This window comes from Myxocyprinus asiaticus, chromosome 29 (genome assembly GCF_019703515.2).
Source record: "Myxocyprinus asiaticus isolate MX2 ecotype Aquarium Trade chromosome 29, UBuf_Myxa_2, whole genome shotgun sequence".
In the NCBI taxonomy this organism is placed as follows: Eukaryota; Metazoa; Chordata; class Actinopteri; order Cypriniformes; family Catostomidae; genus Myxocyprinus; species Myxocyprinus asiaticus.
Genome location: NC_059372.1, coordinates 25,895,353 through 25,915,135, shown reverse-complemented (window position 1 = coordinate 25,915,135; position 19,783 = coordinate 25,895,353). Strand labels below are relative to the sequence as shown.

Genomic DNA, 19,783 nt, shown 5'->3' with positions numbered 1-19,783 from the left:
TTCAGTTAATGTTCACATCAACAATCAGAATTTGGAAAAAAAATTGATCTCAGTGATTTTGACCATGGCATGATTGTTGGTGTCAGACAGGCTGGTTTGAGTATTTCTTTAACTGCTGACCTCCTGATGGTTGATGTGAATGTAAAGTTGAAGTGCAAATAATTCTGGGCACCCTGAATATATATATTGCTCTGGACCCCTTACCTATTAAAATGATACAATGTAGAATTTATCACAGGCCCCCCTGGAACTGTGGGCCCCTAGAATCGTTACCACCTTTCACCCCACTAGCAACGGCCCTGTGTACAGGTGTACCTAATAAAGTGAATGGTGAATGTATGATTCTATCGTCAAAATTTGAATGCCGTCAATGTTAACAGAATCCCCAAAACAGATCATTTGACTCAAGATCTTTAAAACATAAACAGGCTCAGGTGTAACAGTCTGAATTTAATAAACAAGATAGAAATACAAAGTGTTCTTGACATTGATATTTTCTTAATTCACCTATAAGTCTTATCTGTGCATATTAAACAAAAACTGTATATGGAACCACAATGCAAGATAAAGGAAAAGTGAATTTCAGGACATACATAAATATGTTATACAGTACATAATACATGTTAACAGATAATTAATAACGATTACTGTGTTCCATGCAGAAAAAAAAAAAAAAAAGGCTTAAGAGAACTGAATACTAAAAAACATAGACATGGAGGGAAAAGGAGAAAGAAACCAGTCTTTCAGTGATGATAAAAAATTAAGGCGTACACATAAATTGACAAAGATGTCTATAAAAACAATGATCAGTACTCACTACTTACAGAAAAACAAATATTGATAAGTTGAAATATACTGATACAGAAATGAACAAAGTATCTAAACCTTGCAATTTGCACTATTAATGAATACAGGTATATTTTATAGTAAATGTACACGTCTTACTGATTTAGAGAGAATTTGAGGCTGAACAAGCCAGGATTATTTTTAATACAATAATCTATTCCTGACAATGTTGCAGTAACAGACAAGAACTGAGGTTTGATAGTCCTCTTTAAAAAGCACCAAGAAACAGATCCTCATCAAATTGCTGTTATCTAAAATAGTGATGAAAAAAAAAAATAAAAAAATAAATAAAAAAAAAGCTTGACCAGTGAAACCATTACCATAACCATTTATTATGCAATAAATAACCAACATATACACTACCAGTCAAAAGTTTTGAAACACTTGCCTGAAATGTTTCTCATGATCTTAAAAATCTTTTGATCTGAAGGCGTATGATTAAATGTTTGAAATTAGTTTTGTAGACAAAAATATAATTGTGCCACCATATTAATTTATTTCATTATAAAACTAAAATTTAATAATAAAAAAAAAGTTTTGAAATTGATGACTTGGACCAAATAATAAAGAAAAGCAGCCAGTAAGTGCCCAACATAGATGGGAACTCCTTCAATACTGTTTAAAAAGCATCCCAGAGTGATACCTCAAGAAGTTGGTTGAGAAAATGTCAAGAGTACATGTCTGCAAATTCTAGGCAAAGGGTGACTACTTTGAAGATGCTAAAATAGAACACAGTTTTGATTTATTTTGGATTTTTATAGTCACAACATAATTCCCATAGTTCCATTTATGTTATTCCATAGTTTTAATGACTTTACTCTTATTCTAAAATGTGAAAAATAATAATAATAAAGAATGAGTAAGTGTTTCAAAACTTTTGACTGGTAGTGAATATAATCAAAAATCATATATATTTTGGGAATTTTGAGAATATTTGAGAGCAACAACTTGGTCCTTTGCAAACAAACAATGGGAAATATGCACAAAAAAAAAAAAAAAAAAAAAAAGTTCATGCAGTTTCCTACATATACATGAATAGAACACAAATAAGCTTAACAAATGACTGGTATACATGAACACAAAAGTAAATTAATGTTCTAGAGCTGCAGTGTTGTTGCCTGTTGACATCACATAAACAAATCAATCGCAGGAAGTATGATCACAGATGGTTTGTGATCAAATTTGGCAAATATGATTCAATAGACCATGTGCTTTGATTCAGTAAGAGCATTTTAAATTGCTGTCCATTATTTAAACAAAAAATCTGTTTTATCAGCTTATGTGCCGTTTTTGCTCGTAAGAATGAGTATAAACAAAACAGCCGTTAAACATTCTGGATTTACAGAGATAATTGTTTTAGATGAACTGAAACAGAAAACACAATGTTGGAAAAGAACTACATTCAAATGTGACTAAATTCACACAAGTTTTCTGATTGTGAAATTCAAAGATTAGGCTCCACTTTATTCCTTTTTTTCCAAACAGACCTGTGTTGGTGTTAGAAATACTAAGATTTCTAACTCTACAAATTAAAAAAAATTCAAGCACAAATTAGGCAAGTGCTATTAGATTATGAAATATTAGACTAGGTTATAATCTAAAAAAAACCCCATGTACACTTTTAGCTATTCATATGTGTAAGTTAATGATCTCAAGAATGTCTCAAGGTGCTTTTGCATTGCTCATCTTAGGGGAGGAATAGAGGTAAACAACACTTAAAAGAGTTTAGAGGGCACATGTTACACTATGAACATGTATGATTCAATGACACTGATCCCATGAGACACTTCTTCTGTTACATCATGACACAACCCCATTTAATGGGCATTGTCATGCTGGAATGATGCCATTTAAATAAATCAATGACAAAAAAAAGGACACTTTCTCCTCTAAACATTGTGATTGGAAGGGAGATATACTATAGATTCCCATGGCATTGCACAATAAAGGCCTTGTCACACAAAAAAGAAACTTAAGTAAAACATCTATGATGCATTTAACACAACTATATATTTTAAAGATTAAAATATGAAAGATTAAAGGGAGGTTCTCAGAATTCCTCAAATTTGAGTTTGAAATCCTAGTTCGGCTTGAAAATGTACCTTTCCATCTGATGCCACCTCAAAACTCAAATATTGCTTTTCATTTTTTATCCATGACCTAATTTTTCTTACAAAAGCATAAAAGGAGCTAAGGTGGAAGAACTGTCACATCCACAGTAAAATAAAATGCACTATTCTGTTAGGAGGCAAAGTGGAGACAGAAACCAACAAACAGCCATCTTACTTTCTAAAACAAAAGGTAGAACTCTTGTAGCTGCCCAAGGCGAGAAAGTTGCTCCCATTCTGAAAAGACTCATTCTACAACAAGGCTGAAAAAGTGCTTCAAGGTTATCTTTGGAAGTCTCCCTTACACACCTTTGAAACAAAACATTTAAATGTTTAAAATGAGGTTCTACAGTATTTTTGGAATACTCAATCAAATCCTTATTTAGACTGGTGTCTGTTGTTGTTGCCATGAACAATTCAATTCAGACAGCAGTTGCTGAGTCTGTGGCCTGTAGGCTCAGTTTCACTAAACAGCTTAAAGGGTCAAAGACAATGGCAGACACAAAATGTCCTTCGAAGTCTACGCTGCTGGGCACCAACTTATCACGGTCTTCTTTTTTCTCAACGGAAAACCAGCACGGTGCACAAAATACCTTTTAATGGAAGAAAAACAAGCAGGAGGAAGCTCAAATAAGTGAAATACGTATGGGGATGCTTGGAGATTCGGTTCTCTGTGGGGAACGGTGACTGACAAGATGCTCAACCATGGTGTGTTTGGACATGTGCTTCATAAGGTACGTCTCCTGAAAAACAAGACAGGAAATACGATTGTGATAATATGTATCTGAAACAGGATAATACCTGACTGTAAAGGGATAGTTCACCCAAAATGAAAACTCTGTCATCATTTTACTCACCCTCATGAGGTTTCAGACCCATTTGACTTACTATGTTAGCCTCAGTTATCATTCACTTTCAATGTATGGAAAAAAAGGCACAGATGAAAGTGAATGGTGACGGAGGCTAACATTCTGCTTAACATCTAGTTTTGTGTTCCATGGAAGCAAGTCATGCGGGGTTGGAACAACATTAGGGTGAGTAATTGATGACAGAATTGAGATTTTTGGGTGAACTCTCTCTTTAAGAAAAGGGAACCGTTTCTGATATGTGACTCAAAGACAGTCTGTACTTACTGAGGTGTATGCACGACCACACATGCTGCAACAGTAAGATTTAGCGTTTTTGATGGCATGTGCAGAGAGATGAATCTGTAAGGAGGCCGAGTCCATGTAGGCCCGATAGCAGTTCGGACATTTGTATGGCTTGTCTTTGTTATGCTGTCTCTGGTGAGACTGAACAGGAAAAAGAACGAGGAATAGAAAGCTTTACACTTGTGAAGACTCATTATCGATATAAAACATCCTGGCTACTATATACAGTGGGCCCCAAAAAGTACAACCCCAATTCTTAAAAAGTTGGGACAGTATGCAAAATGACATTAAAAACAAAAAGAAGTGATTTGTAAATTATATTCACCCTTTACTATATTGAAAGCTCTACAACTAAACATTATATGTTTTACCTTTCATTGTTTTGTTTTTTTTAATGTACAGTAATTTCAAATCAGATGATTGCAACACGCTCCAAAAAAGTTGGGACAGTCAAGTGCGTACCACTGTGAAACATCACCATTTCTTCTAATAACACTTAGTAAGCATTTGGGCACTGAAGACACAAGTTTGTTAAGTTTAAAAAGTGTAATTTTCCCCCGTTCATCCATTATGTAGGTCTTCAGCTTCACAATTGTATGGGGTCTTCGTTGCCGTATTGTGCGCTTCATAATGCGCCACACATTCTCAATTGGATATGGTCAGGACTGCAGTGCAGCACCTGCACACTCTGTGGTATGTGGTTTAAAGCTTTCCTGCTAAAAATGCTGGGACATCCCTGGAAAAGATGGTGCTGGATGGCAGTATATGCTGCCAAAAATTTGTACATACCTGTCTGCATTAATGGTGCCCCCTCAGATGTGCGAGTTACCCATGTCATGGGCACTGACACACCCCTGGCACATACAGACACTGGCTTTTGGACCTGACGCTAATAACAGCTTGGATGGAACAGCCTTTTCCTCTTTGGCCCGGAGAGCACGATGGCTGTGTTTTTAAAAAAACGTTTTGAAATGTGGACTCATCACACCAAAAAACACAGTTCCACTGTTCTACTTTCCATCTACGATGAGACCGAGCCCAGAGAAGTCAGCAATGCTTCTGGACAGTGTTGATGTATGGCTTCTGCTTTGCATAGTAAAGTCTTAACTTGCATCTGTGGATGCAGCGGCAAGTGGTGTTGACTTACCAAGGTTTCGTAAATTAATCCCAAGCCCATGTTCATGATATTCATTACAGATGAATGATGTTTTTTAAGACAGTAACGTCTGAGGGATCAGAGATCACGCACATTCAGAAGTGGTTTTTGTCTTGCCCTTTACGCACCGAGATTTGACCAGATTCCTTGAAACTTTTAACTATATTGTGCACTGTAGAGGGTGAAATGCCCAAAATCCTTCCAATTTGTCTTTGGGGAACATTGTTCTCAAAGTGCTGGATTATTTCTCAAGTATCTGTTGGCAAATTGACAAGTCTCGAATCCTTGCTCTTGAAGGACTAGGCTGTTTTTGGAGGCTCCTTATATACTATGACACAATTGCCTCACCTGTTTAACATCTCCTGTTTCACATCGCCTTGTAATTTTAACTTGTCAAATTGTTGTTAGTCTTAAATTGCCCCTGTCTCAACTTTTTTGGAGCATGTTGCAATCATCTGATTTGAAATTACTGTACATAAAAAAAACAATGAAATTCACAAGGTAAAACATCATATAATGTTTAGTTGTAGTGTTTTCAATTTAGCAAAGGGTGAATATAATTTAGAAATCACTACTTTTTGTTTTTATTAGCATTTTTCATACTGTCCCAACTTTTTTAGAATTGGGGATATATACATAGATTTTAGTGGGTGTATAAAGTCAGTTCACACAGGTATCTTAGCAGAGTAACCACAAGTGTAGTTCATTACAACAGTTAACCCTTTAAGCTCTGAAGGTGTTTTTAAAGATTTCCTGTTTCAGTGGCCAAAATTAAAGGCTTATTACTCAACAAGAAAACAAGGAGGGTCACGTGTTTGGTAACATTTTATAGATAAAGTTTCAGATTTTTTTTAATGATATAGATCATGATAACATTATGAGACTCTCAGCCTAAGAAACTGCTGAAAAAAAAAAAAATCAGCCTCTTATTTCTCTGATTTTACATTATATTTCTCAGGGTATGAATAAGGTAGCTCCGAAAAACTGCTTTTGTTTTGTTCCCAATCATGTCACCTGTACCCGAGTAAAATTTAGTGCTGATATGACAAAGCAATCAAAAGTTATAGTATTACAAAAAAAAATTATCATAATGTCCAAAATCCTCTCCAAACAAATAAAACATAATAATTGTACATAAGAACTAATTAAACATGCAAATACAACAATGACTAAAGGTATGCCCTCTCTCCAAAGCATGCAGGCATGAGTAACGAGATCTCATTCAGTTTCATTCTGTGTCATTTGTGCCATCATTGAGTCTGTGTCATGTACTTGGCGCCATCTCCTGGTGGCCATACGTAATGACAGTGGACGATCCTCTCTACCCATATTTGGATGACTTCCACTTGGTTTAGCGTTCCATGATGCTGGACAACGTACTAAATAATTTCTGAGAAAGTCATCTGATCCAGGAAAGGTAACATGCTTTTAGCACATTGTGCTTCATGTGGATTATCTAATGATCTATGCATCTGATTACATTGTGTGTGGGCTCATTTTAAAGATAATCACCTCTTCTAATTAATGATATGTGATATTTTATGTTCTGTTAATTGAGAAAACGCAGAATACAAGCAACACCTGTTTACATGTAACATGTATGTCAAATAAATATACTTAGCTATTACTTGCTACATTTTTGTCTGCGAGTAAAAAAAAAAAAATAGGCAGGTTGTATTCTACTTTTTGAGAGCTTTCCAATGACATATGACACATGGCTATTTGATCAGCTTGATGTTTTTACAGATTACAATAAGATGCGCAGTGCAAAATTATTACTAAATTATCAAAATGCCGGCAGACCCATCTAAGCTTAAAGGGTTAACAACAAGAATGTGTCCAAATACTTTTTGTCTTCATTTTGAGCAGTTTATCTATTATTTTATCATTTCAGATTTTTTTGTGTGAAATGTTTTACTTTACTGAAATGTTTGTGCTATCTTTCTACAAGATAAATTACACTTGGTTCGATATTTTGTTATCTAATGCAATGACATTTTAAGTGTGGTTTAAGTGTCCAAATTCTTTTTGGGGCTACATGTGCTGTATATTCATTCCTTAGTTACCCTACTGCTGTCCTCACCTGTAGGTTTGAGAGTTGTGTGAATGCCTTTTCACATCCAGGATGGGCACATTTATATGGTCTATCACCAGTATGAATCCTTAAAAACAATCACACACACACACACACACACACACACACACACACACACACACACACACACACATATATATATTAATCATACAACTTTAAACTTGGTCCTCTAGTTTTCAATTGGACATACACTTGAGGGTTTTCTGTGTACTCTAGAGTTCTGATTACCTGGTATGCTGTTGGAGGTGTGATAACTGCCGGAAGGAGTTTTCACAATAGGAGCAATGGTAAGGCTTGATGCCTAAATGAATGCGTAAGTGCTGTGCTAGGTACGAGGCGTTGGCGAAGGACTTGGAACAGTGAGGGCACTTATGGGGTTTTGCCTCCGTGTGGGACTTGGAATGAATCTGCATCTCCGACTTGTTGAAGAAAGTGAGTGGACACACTTTACATCTGTATGAAAAGCAAAAATGGAATTACTTTAGAAATATTTTCCTCATTCCACATTCTGCTCTTAAAGCGGCAAAGAAGAAAGGTCTCAGTTTAATATGCAGAGACAACTATAAGTAAGCCATTTGTAGGTTAATTTCCCCCAAAAATTGTTTTCCCTAAAAACTCTGACTCATCAAAACATTGCTCTGTTTTTCTGAGCAGCCCGACCAGCGCGAGACAGTCACATTGGCTCAACCAAAGGTGTGAATTTCAGGCGGGATTATCTGTTTGGCTAACCAATGGTAGACTTTTTTGAAAACAATCATTATTTTTACAGTTCCGTTTGGTGCTGCTACTGGGGCAGAAATGAGACACAACACCTTTAATATTTTGTTTGCTATAAGAGTTTGATGGTGATAAATGCTCAAATTCATTAATAACAGTGGGTTCAGACCTGTATGTTTTTCCCTCTTTGGCAATGGTAACTGCCTGGTCAGGGCCTGAGGCCAGAAGGGGGTAGGGCAGCACCAGCAGGGGGCCAGTGTTGTTCTCTGCTTTAATTTTCTTGCGGCCGCGTGGAGCTTTAGGCTGAGGTCCCAGCATCCCCACCAGGCCTCCACTTTTAACCGACTCAATGCCAGGGCCGCTGGCCATGCCGGAAATAGTGTTTAAAGAAGGTGCTCCACCCAAGCGATTCTGACTGCTGGATGTTGGGGTGGTGGGCGTTATCGCTTCAGAGGTGTTGTGGCTGTCTGTGCGGGATGACAGTGCAAGACCTGTTTTTGGAAAAGTATAGGTACAAGAAAGTTATTGGAATTGAACTATTGTACATGTAAACTAAATATCTTATCTGTGTTTGTCTTCTACCTGAGCGATGGTTCACTCTGTTGGCTTGCTCCACTGCTTGTCGCATATGCCAGTCTTCCCATAACCCCTTTGCCTTTACTGTAGACTTGACATCTATGTTCAGCTCTGAATTTATTTAAGAAAAGAGCAGCTAGTCACTACAGTCAGTAAAGCACTTTAGCATTATAAACATACAGTATATGGGTGTTTCTTTAACTTTAGGCACTTTTAGCACTGTGGACTTCAAGAAAGTATAGTCTCATTAAAACATTTTTCACACTTTCACTAATTATAGTTTGTGTAGTAACAATGTCCAACAGTGTATGTACATGCATCACAGGAGATTTTTTTCTGAAAGTCATGAAAATTCCCACCACATTGTCATTTTCACCACATCTCAAATTCTGAACTGTGTTTAATGGTATTCTGTGATGGAGATGACGGTGATAGAAATTACATTTTTAATGGTTTTTTTAAAAATAAAACAGACAACTCCTTTGACTTGTTAATGCTAAATTTCATAGTTAACATTTTATGTATCATAAATACCAATAATTAAATCATGTTTCACACTTTTTTTGCATAATTCTGCAAAACTACAGCTTGATGGGAAATATCACAAGTGATATTTACTGACACTTTTGTCGACTTAGCACATTAAGTTCTGATATAACTTTATTAAGCCAAAATTGTTTGGTGTGGTGGAAATGACGGTAAAACTGTAGGACAGTATACATTTTTTTTACGTTTACAGAAATCAGTTTCACACAAAAAACATTGAAAGGATTTATGTTGATTTCACTCTGTTTAGATTACTGTAGTTTTAAATATATAATCATTTTTATAATGGATTTTCATTCTGTCTGATGAAAATTTCATTTCAGGTCTGGGCCTGTGACGAGACTAAAACAGGAAAATATGTACATAAAAGGCATTTGAAATGTAACAAAATTAAATGATGAAGGACTGGTAAAAAGTTTCCAAGTCTGTTTTAATGTGAACATCACAAATAAAAAAAAGTTGAAATCTGTTTGTTTTAATAAAAATCAACCCCTGGGACATAAAGGTACACAAAGTTGAAGAACCACCCATATATGCAGTTGAAGTCAGAAGTTTACATACAGTTAGGTTGAAGTCATTAAAACTATTTTTTTTAACCACTCCACAGATTTCATATTAGCAAACTATAGTTTTGGCAACTCGTTTAGGACATTTACTTTGTTCATGACACAAGTAATTTTTCCAACAATTGTTCACAGACAGACTGTTTCACTTTTAATTGACTATATCACAATTCCAGCTTTTCAGCAAACTGTGCCTTTAAGCAGCTTGGAAAATTCTAGAAAATGATGTCAAGCCTTTAGGCAATTAGCTTCTGATAGGCTAATTGGCTAATTGGAGGTGTACCTGTGGATGTATTTTAAGGTAGACAAGTATCTATATCCACAGTAAAACAAGTCCTATATCGACATAACCTGAAAGGCTGCTCAGCAAGGAAGAAGCCACTGCTCCAAAACCGCCATATAAAAGCCAGACTACAGTTTGCAAGTGCACATGGGGACAAAGATCTTACTTTTTGAAGAAATGTCCTCTGGTCTGATGAAACAAAAATTGAACTGTTTGGCCATAATGACCATCGTTATGTTTGGAGGAAAAAGGGTGAGACTTGCGAGCCGAACAACACTATCCCAACCATGAAGCATGGGGGTGGCAGCATATGTGTATATATTGAAGCAACATCTCAAGACATCAATCAGGAAGTTAAAGCTTGGTCGCTAATGGGTCTTCCAAATGGACAATGACCCCAAGCATACCTCCAAAGTTGTGGCAAAATGGCTTAAGGACAACAAAGTCAAGGTATTGGAGTGGCCATCACAAAGCCCTGACCTCAATCCGATAGAAAATTTGTGGGCAGAACTGAAAAAGTGTGCGCGAGCAAGGAGGCCTACAAACCTGACTCAGTTACACCAGTCCTGTCTGTAGGAATTGGCCAAAATTCCAGCAACTTATTGTGAGAAGCTTGTGGAAAGCTACCCAAAACATTTGACCCAAGTTAAACAATTTAAAGGCAATGCTACCAAATACTAACAAAGTGTATGTAAACTTCTGATCCACTGGGAATGTGATGAAAGAAATAAAAGCTGAAATAAATCAATCTCTCTAATATTATTCTGACATTTCACATTCTTAAAATAAAGTAGAGATCCTAACTGACCTAAGACAGGTAATGTTTTCTACGATTAAATGTCAGGAATTGTGAAAAACTGAGTTTAAATGTATTTGGCTAAGGTGTATGTAAACTTCTGACTTCAACTGTACATTAATATTAATAAAATGTACAATACATTACAGTAAAGCATTAAATGCATATCTTCTCACCATTAAACTTGTTCAGAAGTCAACATGAAACCCTGTTCGTAACCCATTTTACTTCTGAAATGTTATGTATTTCCGAGTGAAACAGGATATTCAGCGAGAAAAAAAGGTACGGCAGGACTTGATTGGAACACAAAAGTGGGCATTCCATACCAGAATGTAGCCAGACCTGAATGCAAGTTTGCTAAAACAATGCCTAAATAGTTATTTGACCATTGGTTAACATTATCCAATAGCCGTGCAGCCTAGGTTACTTTAGCGATTAATAAAGTTATTACATTTTGATTAAAGATTACAAAATCAATATATTTTTTTTTGGAATAACATGCTTGTGGATCGTTCACAATAAGACCAGAAATATGTGAGGTTCTTCATGATAATGGCCTGCAGGGATATCAATACCTGAAATGGTGCTGGATGCTGGGCGAGCTTGCAGGGCGATGTCAGGCTGAGAGGAGTTGTGGGCCTGAAGACCAGGCACCTGCTGCAGTTTGGGGATGGACATCAAATGTTGCCCACCATCTGATGGCAACGAGGCCACTAGCAGAGTCTGCTGAGAGGGGACAGTGGTGGGTGGCAAATGCGGAGGTCGTATCTTTTCTGCCATCAGCTGCTCTTTGATCTTGTCGATAAGCACCAGGTTATCCAGCTGTAAAAGTCATTTAATATGTTTGAATGAGGATATGGACATCATGCAATTTGACACTCTACCAAGCGAGCAGAATATGAGGCAAGTTTGGGGGAAACTTCTTTTAAGGTTTCGGTGGGCAATAGGGCAGACCACATTTGTTCGTACAAATATTTGTAAACATGCCATTTGTCTTGCATTTTGACATACTTTCAACTACACACACACACACACACACACATACAAAATAGCTAAGAAATACAAAATAAAAATCGTTAATCATTAAATTCCACACTGTTTCACAATGTAATCAGTTAGTACAGTATATAAAACATTTTTATTTTTAAATGTATAATCTTGTTGTGTCCTGCTAGAACACAATTAACAAGATTTCACTTTCACTTAAACAGAGAAGCTCTTTTGCATATATATTAATGTGTAGTACTATGTTTTTTGTTAACTAATTTCTTCTTGTTTGCAAGTCTTTAACATCCTTTAAACAGCGGTCAGAGAGGTTAAAGAGATAGTTTACCCCCAAATTTTAATTTTCTCATAATTTACTCACCCTCATGTCACCCCAGATGTGTATGACTTTCTTTCTTCTGATGAACACAAAGATTTTTAGAAGAATATCTCAGCTCTATAGGTCTATACAATGCAAGTGAATGGTGACCAGACTTTTGAAGCGATATGATAGGTGTGGGTGAGGAACAGATAAATATTGAAGTCCTTTTTTTTTTTTACCTTATATCGCCACTTTCACTTTCAAAATGTAAAAGAATGTAAAAGTGAAAGTGGACATTTACAGTGAAAAAAGACCTAAATATTGATGTTTCTCACCCACACCTATCATATCGCTTCTGAAAACATGGATTAAACCACTGGAGTCTTATGGATTACATTTATACTGTCTTTATGTGATTTATGGAGCTTCAAAGGTATGGTCACCATCCACTTGCATTGTGAGGACCTAAAGAGCTGAGATATTCTTCTAAAAATCTTTGTGTTCAGCAGAAGAAAGAAAGTCAAACACATCTGTGATGACGTGAGGGTGAACAAATGATCACAACATTTTAATTTTTGGATGAACTTTCCCTTTAACTTTTTTCGTGAATTAAATTAATTTATAGTGAAATTTCTTAAGAAAACAAAATCCATTGACAAACTAGTCATGTGTCAAAGTAACCATAACATATATGGTTGAAGTCAGAAGTATACATACAGTTAGGTTGAAGTCATTAAAACTCATTTTTTAACCACTCCACAGATTTCACATTAGCAAACTATAGTTTTGACTATATCACAATTCCAGTGGGTCAAAAATTTACATACACTAAGTTAACTGTGCCTTTAAGCAGCTTGGAAGATTCCAGAAAATTATGTCAAGCCTTTAGGCAATTAGCTTCTGATAGGCTAATTGGCTAATTGGAGGTGTACCTGTGGATATAATTTAAGGCCTACCTTCAAACTCAGTGCCTCTTCGTTTGACATCATGGGAAAATCAAAAGAAATCAGCCAAAACAATTGTGGACCTACACAAGTCTGGTTCATCCTTGGGAGCAATTTCCAAATGCCTGAAGGTACCACGTTCATCTGTACAAACAATAGTCCGCAAGTATAAACACCATGGGACCACACAGCCATCATACCGCTCAGGAAGGAGACGCTTTCTGTCTCCTAGAGATGAACATAGTTTGGTGCGAAAAGTGCAAAACAATCCCAGAACAACAGCAAAGGACCTTGTGAAGATGCTGGAGGAAACAGGTAGACAAGTATCTACAGTTTGCAAGTGCACATGGGGACAAATATCTTACTTTTTGGCGAAATGTCCTCTGGTCTAATGAAACAAAAATTGAACTGTTTGGCCATAATGACCACCGTTATGTTTAGAGGAAAAAGGGTGAGGCTTGCAAGCCGAAGAACACCATCCCAACCGTGAAGCATGGGGGTGGCAGCATCATGTTGTGGGGGTGCTTTGCTGCAGGAGGGACTGGTGCACTTCACAAAATAGATGGCATCATGAGGAAGGAAAATTATGTGTATATATTGAACCAACATCTCAAGAAATCAATCAGGAAGTTAAAGCTTGGTCGCAAATGGGTCTTCCAAGTGGACAATGACCCCAAGCATACCTCCAAAGTTGTGGCAAAATGGCTTAAGGACAACAAAGTCAAGGTTTTGGAGTGGCCATCACAAAGCCCTGACCTCAATCCGATAGAAAATTTGTGAGCAGAACTGAAAAAGCATGTGCGAGCAAGGAGGCCTACAAACCTGACTCAGTTACACCAGTCCTGTCTGGAGGAATGGGCCAAAATTCCAGCAACTTATTGTGAGAAGCTTGTGGAAGGCTACCCAAAACATTTGACCCAAGTTAAACAATTTAAAGGCAATGCTACCAAATACTAACAAAGTGTATGTAAACCTCTGACCCACTGGGAATGTGATGAAAGAAATAAAAGCTGAAATAAATAATTCTCTCTACTATTATTGTGACATTTCACATTCTTAAAATAAAGTAGTGATCCTAACTGACCTAAGACAGGGATATGTTTTCTACAATTAAATGTCATGAATTGTGAAAAACTGAGTTTAAATGTATTTGGCTAAGGTGTATGTAAACTTCTGGCTTCAGCTGTATATTTCCCCCACTAAAGAACCCTAGTGCAGATCAGTCAGCTTTTAAAAACAGAATACTTACTTGAGAAGGCATAGAGGGAGGTGGTGGCCAGAAATATGGATTATTGAATCGAGGCTCTGCCATCCTTAAAAACAGAGTAAGTGTCAAATCTCATGCATATCTACAGTAAATCACTTAAAAATCACACATAATTGCATTTAGTTAGAAACAAAACTTCTCTTTAGGCCTACATCTGAATGGTAGGCATTTTAGTGGTTAACAGGGTCTGACACATTTCTGAATTATGTTTGTCTTACTAATAACAAAAAATATATCATGCTTATTTTGGTTTTGTATCACTAGTACTTGGAATTTACCTAAAAATACACACACTTGTGAGGTTTGTAAACCAATATTCATACAGGAATGTAAATTGTACATATATAAACCTCTCAAGCTTACTTGAAATTCTGATTGGCTTGTTGATAGTCTCACAGTTTTATTGGTGCCATTAAATATACCATTAATAGAAGGAATTTGGAATATACCACACAATCATCAATCTTTAAATACATTTTTTATAAAGTTATTTATTGATTTATTTAAACTGGGTTTGAGGTTTAAATCCACATAGGATGACCAATGAGTTGATTTAAATGGTATCATATACTGTAGATCTACTAACTATGATTTCCCCATGAAGATCCCATTCAAATATTTAACATGCCATTAGCCTCCTTCACACATACAGCGTTTTCCAGAAAATCTACTACATTTTTCAAATTAGAGGTCATGTATGAACACCCACCTTTTGAAAATACTGGTTAATTTTGCTCTGGCAATTTCTCTTCATGAGAAGTTGTATCATTAGTACCTATAAAAGTCCATTTTGATGGTATGCACATATGGTACATTTACCAGTAAAGACAACCCAAAATTTTCCTGTAATTTACCTGGTTGCATGTGTGAAAAGGGCTATAGTTTCTGCCAAAATAACAGTTGCTACACTTATTGTTACAACTATAAAACTATAATAAAGATGGTCTCCTTTACAAAAGAAACTTTCAGAATCTCTATTGTTTTGTTTAACAGGTAACATTTAACAATAAGGTTCTATTTGTTAAACATTAGCCTAGTAAATGCATTAGGTATCATAAACTAACAATGAACACTGTTTTACAATATTAATCTTGATTAATGTTAATTTTTAAAATATATAATTCTTCATTCATCTTATAGCCATTTTTTAGTCATTTAGCAGGCACTTTTATCTAAAGCGACAATGTTATACAACAGTCAGTCTCAGTCCTTGAATTTGATATTCAGTATAACAGCACTGCAACGCTTCACTCTTTGCATCACTCCGCTTCTCCACGTTTGTGGCTTGTCAGTGGTGCTGGGGATCTACGCCAGTAGGTGGCGACAAATGTACATCATTTATGCTATGAGTGATTAAAAACACAGAGTTGCTCACCACGGAAACAACGGAAGTGAAGGAGGACATTTGTTCGCTTAACAGATTCATTCAAAAACATGGATTAATTTACAATTGAAACATGGCTAGTTCGAAACAGAGTATTGAGAAAAGTGCAGAGAGCAGAGTTGGGCTTTATGCTATGGCTTCTTTTGGAACTATTTTCGCTGGCGGAGAAAAAATGCACAAAATAACAGGCCATTTTCAGGCTGAAAACCAAGTTATTAATATTTTTTCCTTGTTTGTTGAACAGCACTATTGCTCATGTTATAATTCTTAAAGGGATAGTTCAACAAAAAATGAAAATTCTCTCATCATTTACTCACCCTCATGCCATCCCAGATGTGTATGACTTTCTTTCTTCTGCTGAACATAAACAAAGATGTTTAGAAGAATATTTCAGCTCTGGAGGTCCATACAATGCAAACGAATGGTGACCAAAACATTGAAGCTCCAAAAAGCACATAACGGCGGCATAAAAGTAATCCATAAAACTCCAGTGGTTTAATCCATGTCTTCTGAAGCGATCGAATTGGTTTTGGGTAAGAACAGACCAATGTTTATTTTTTCTTTTAAACTCATGATTTCAAGCTCAATCACACTTTCTATTGCCATTTAGCACTCTGCACATGCGTCAAGCACTAGGAAGTGTAATTGAGCTTGACATTATGATCATGCCTAGACACTGCAATGGCAAGATATACACTGAAACAAAGTTACATTTTGGTCTGTTTTCCCCCAAAACCAATTGGATTGCTTCAGAAGACATGGATTAAACCACTGGAGTCACATTGATTACTTTTATGCTGCCTTTATGTGTTTTTTGGAACTTTAATGTTTTGGTCACCATTTACATTTGCATTGTGAAGACAGACAGAGCTGAGATATTTTTCTAAAAATCTTCATTTGTGTTCAGCAGAAGAAAGAAAGTCACACACATCTGCGATGGCATGAGGGTGAGTAAATGATGAGAATTTTCATTTTTGGGTGAAATATTCATTTAATTAACTAATGCATTTACTAATGTTAACGAATACAACTTATTGTAAATTGTTACGTTTAACTTATTTTTTTTTTCTCCCCTTTTTATGACAGTGGTGGCAAGTATCAAGTTACAACAGTTTTAATAATGGTTGTAAAATGACATTTTGGCAGAAACTATGGTCGAGTCATCATCAGCTCAACTGAAGTGTCAAGAACTCTATTATTAGCCAAACCCTCAAAATTGTGACTCAAGTTTGACTCCAGTCCAACTTATGATGTAGTTATGACTAAACATCAATATTTAGGACAGTTCGTTGTGCCCACAGCAAGCAAATGTATAATGAATCAGCAGAGTTTTTGCCATTCAACTCACAAACCTCTTCTGCCATTACATTCCCTTGCACTGTATATAACAGATTTGTATTTAGTTTTGCACTACGTATATATATATATATATATATATATATATATTTATTCGTCTTATTGTGTATTCTATATATAACTTAATTTCTATTCAATTTTTTTATTATTATTTTATTATAATTATTATTATTATTATTATTATTATTGTTATCTCTGTCTTGTTGCTGTTTTGTATTGTTGTGTACTGGAAGCTCCTGTCACAAAGACAAATTCCTTGTATGTGTATGCATACTTGGCAATAAAGATGATTCATTTGTGAGTTAACAGATTGTGAGCATTTGTGAGTTAACAGATCCGATAAAACACACGTCAGATCTTAAACTAGAAACATCCTGACGACTCTTAGATCAAAACCACAGTCACAACACGTTTCTGCTTTCCCTTGCAATTGCATTATGAGCAATGCTTTTATCTATACATCAACTGATCGGAAAGACACCCAAAGCCTCCAGTTCATTCTTGCACAGTTAAACCAAAAAAATCAGACAAAAGAAAAAAAAATGGCAGCCTGTTATATTTTCAGAAGGAAGGACGCCATATTCTGCAGACCCCAAAAATGTACACTCGGTCCGATTTTTTTTAATGTATTTTTTATCATAGAGTAACGGATCAATCTACGAGATGTTTGTGGTTATATAGGTGTGTGTTTGTTAACGAAGAATAGCACCTTTGAATTGCCCGGCCCCCTTTAAAAAAAGGACACTTCCTACAATCATGCAGTGCAAAAATATGTCTTACAATTGGCGAAATGCTGCGCGAGCTGTGTAATTTCCCAACTGCTTTATAACAGCGCTACAGCGAACGCAAGCTAAAACCTTTGTACAATGCATTCACAAAATGCAATTAATGGTGTTATATTTGGCTTTTTGCAACCTGAAGTAGATCAAAGGCGATAAATCGCCGCCCGTCAGGCAGTTATCTGTCGTACAATGCAGCAACGATAGCTCTGTGTGGGCAAAAGGAAAAAAGATTTGAAAGCACAAACCTTTTTTGCGTGTGTTTTTCCTCGCTGGAGAAGCTTTCATAAAGCAGAGAAGAGGCTGGACGTTCTCTCTATGCGCCTCCAGACAGCACAGCTTCCGGGTCAGCCTGTTCACTTCTGGGTGCTGTTCACCAAAATCTCTCATTTTAGCTTGGATATCACAAGTGTTTTTTGTTGACCTTTTGCTTCACACAGATGTGATGCATGGCTTTTAGGTTGTCTTGACTGATTCTGTATTGCCTATGTGCACATTACTTGCACTGATGCTTTTATAAGAGATGGAAGAGAGAAGCATTTGGGAGAACATTTGAAATTGAGACTTTCCCAAGCAAAAATTGACCATTGTAACAATGGTTTCCGCCCAAATTCCATAGTTACTGCAGTGATTGTTCTTAATGTAAAATAAAAATAGATTAATATGGGATTTCCTACAAACAGTGTCAGTTTTCAGAGTCTTTCTGTCATTTTTATATATGAATACAATTTTGACAGTGATAACCCAGGTTTATTGCAGTGACAGCATCGTAAGTTTCACACTAACTTGAAAAACAATGTTACTATAATGTACATTTGCATAAAGTGGTAGTGCAAACAAAGTAGCATAATATAAAGGCAATAAATAATTAATCAAATAAATCAACGAACATAGCTAGTGGCCAACCGATATCATTTTTTTCAAAGGCCGATGCTGAGGGCAGGATGGCCGATAGCTGATATAAAAATGTAGATATACATAATAGTATGTAAGATGTACACAAAATTTCTAAAGTGAAATGAACACTTAATTTATACAATATTTGCTAAAATTTGCTAAAACTTAAAAATAATAACCAGGGGTGTAAATTAATTGAGTAAAAATACTTAAGTATTATTTTTAGGGATTTGTAATTTATTCGAGTGCTATTTAAACAGAATACTTTTACTTAATTTCATCTGAAAAAAATAGTACTTTTTACTCCTTACAATTTTATTTAAACTTGAAAAGTACTCATGAGCAAATGTCAACCATACCATGGAAAAATATAGTTTTAAGCAAATGCACAAAATCCCTTTTAAATTGTTCATTTAGATCTATATTTTACTGTATTATAGTGCTATAATGGATTTTTTTTTATAATGCACCATTTCAAACACAACATTTTCTAACAGCCATATTTTATAATTGCAAAAGAGGACTATTTATTTTCACTTTATGTTAACAAAAATCATTTTCCAAAGAAAGAGAGACAAGGAATTATCTGAAAAATATGCACACTTTGTCATAACCGCATTTTTTAACTTTAAAGGAGCCACATTTATGACGTCACAGCGTTTCAATGCTGTGTCGTGTCCATAACGTTTGAGAAGGTGCACTCAGAAATGTTTTCCTCATTAAAAAAGTTTAACTCCTAAAGACATTAATTGTAATTTTGCAATACAGTATATGTAGGAAATCATGAGCACTCACATTAAAATGAAGACTCCAGGTATATCAGTAACCTTATAAAAGCTGTTTTATTCTACATGGAGAGGGTCCGCACATGTTAGAATCACATGACCAGCCAAATACTGCTCACTTAATCTCAGTAACCGTCCTGTTATTTGACACTTTCACTCATTGATTAAAGTAATCATGGCTGACTGTGAATACTAAATTTCTACAACGGCATCTGAAACTGAGAACGA

General features: G+C 35.8%; 1 protein-coding gene across 1 annotated transcript; it reads right to left on the bottom strand.

Moving 5' to 3' along the window:
* Nucleotides 1-663: 663 nt before the first annotated feature.
* Nucleotides 664-18,226, bottom strand: LOC127420464 (zinc finger protein 362-like). Its single transcript, XM_051662782.1, has 9 exons — nucleotides 18,122-18,226; nucleotides 14,337-14,400; nucleotides 11,413-11,659; nucleotides 8,656-8,760; nucleotides 8,243-8,564; nucleotides 7,585-7,809; nucleotides 7,345-7,423; nucleotides 4,088-4,246; nucleotides 664-3,697 (listed from the first exon to the last, which is right to left on the bottom strand). The coding sequence occupies exons 2-9, from the start codon at nucleotides 14,397-14,399 to the stop codon at nucleotides 3,581-3,583; spliced, it is 1,317 nt and encodes a 438-aa protein (XP_051518742.1). The 5' UTR covers nucleotide 14,400; nucleotides 18,122-18,226; the 3' UTR covers nucleotides 664-3,580.
* Between the last annotated feature and the right edge of the window lie 1,557 nt (nucleotides 18,227-19,783).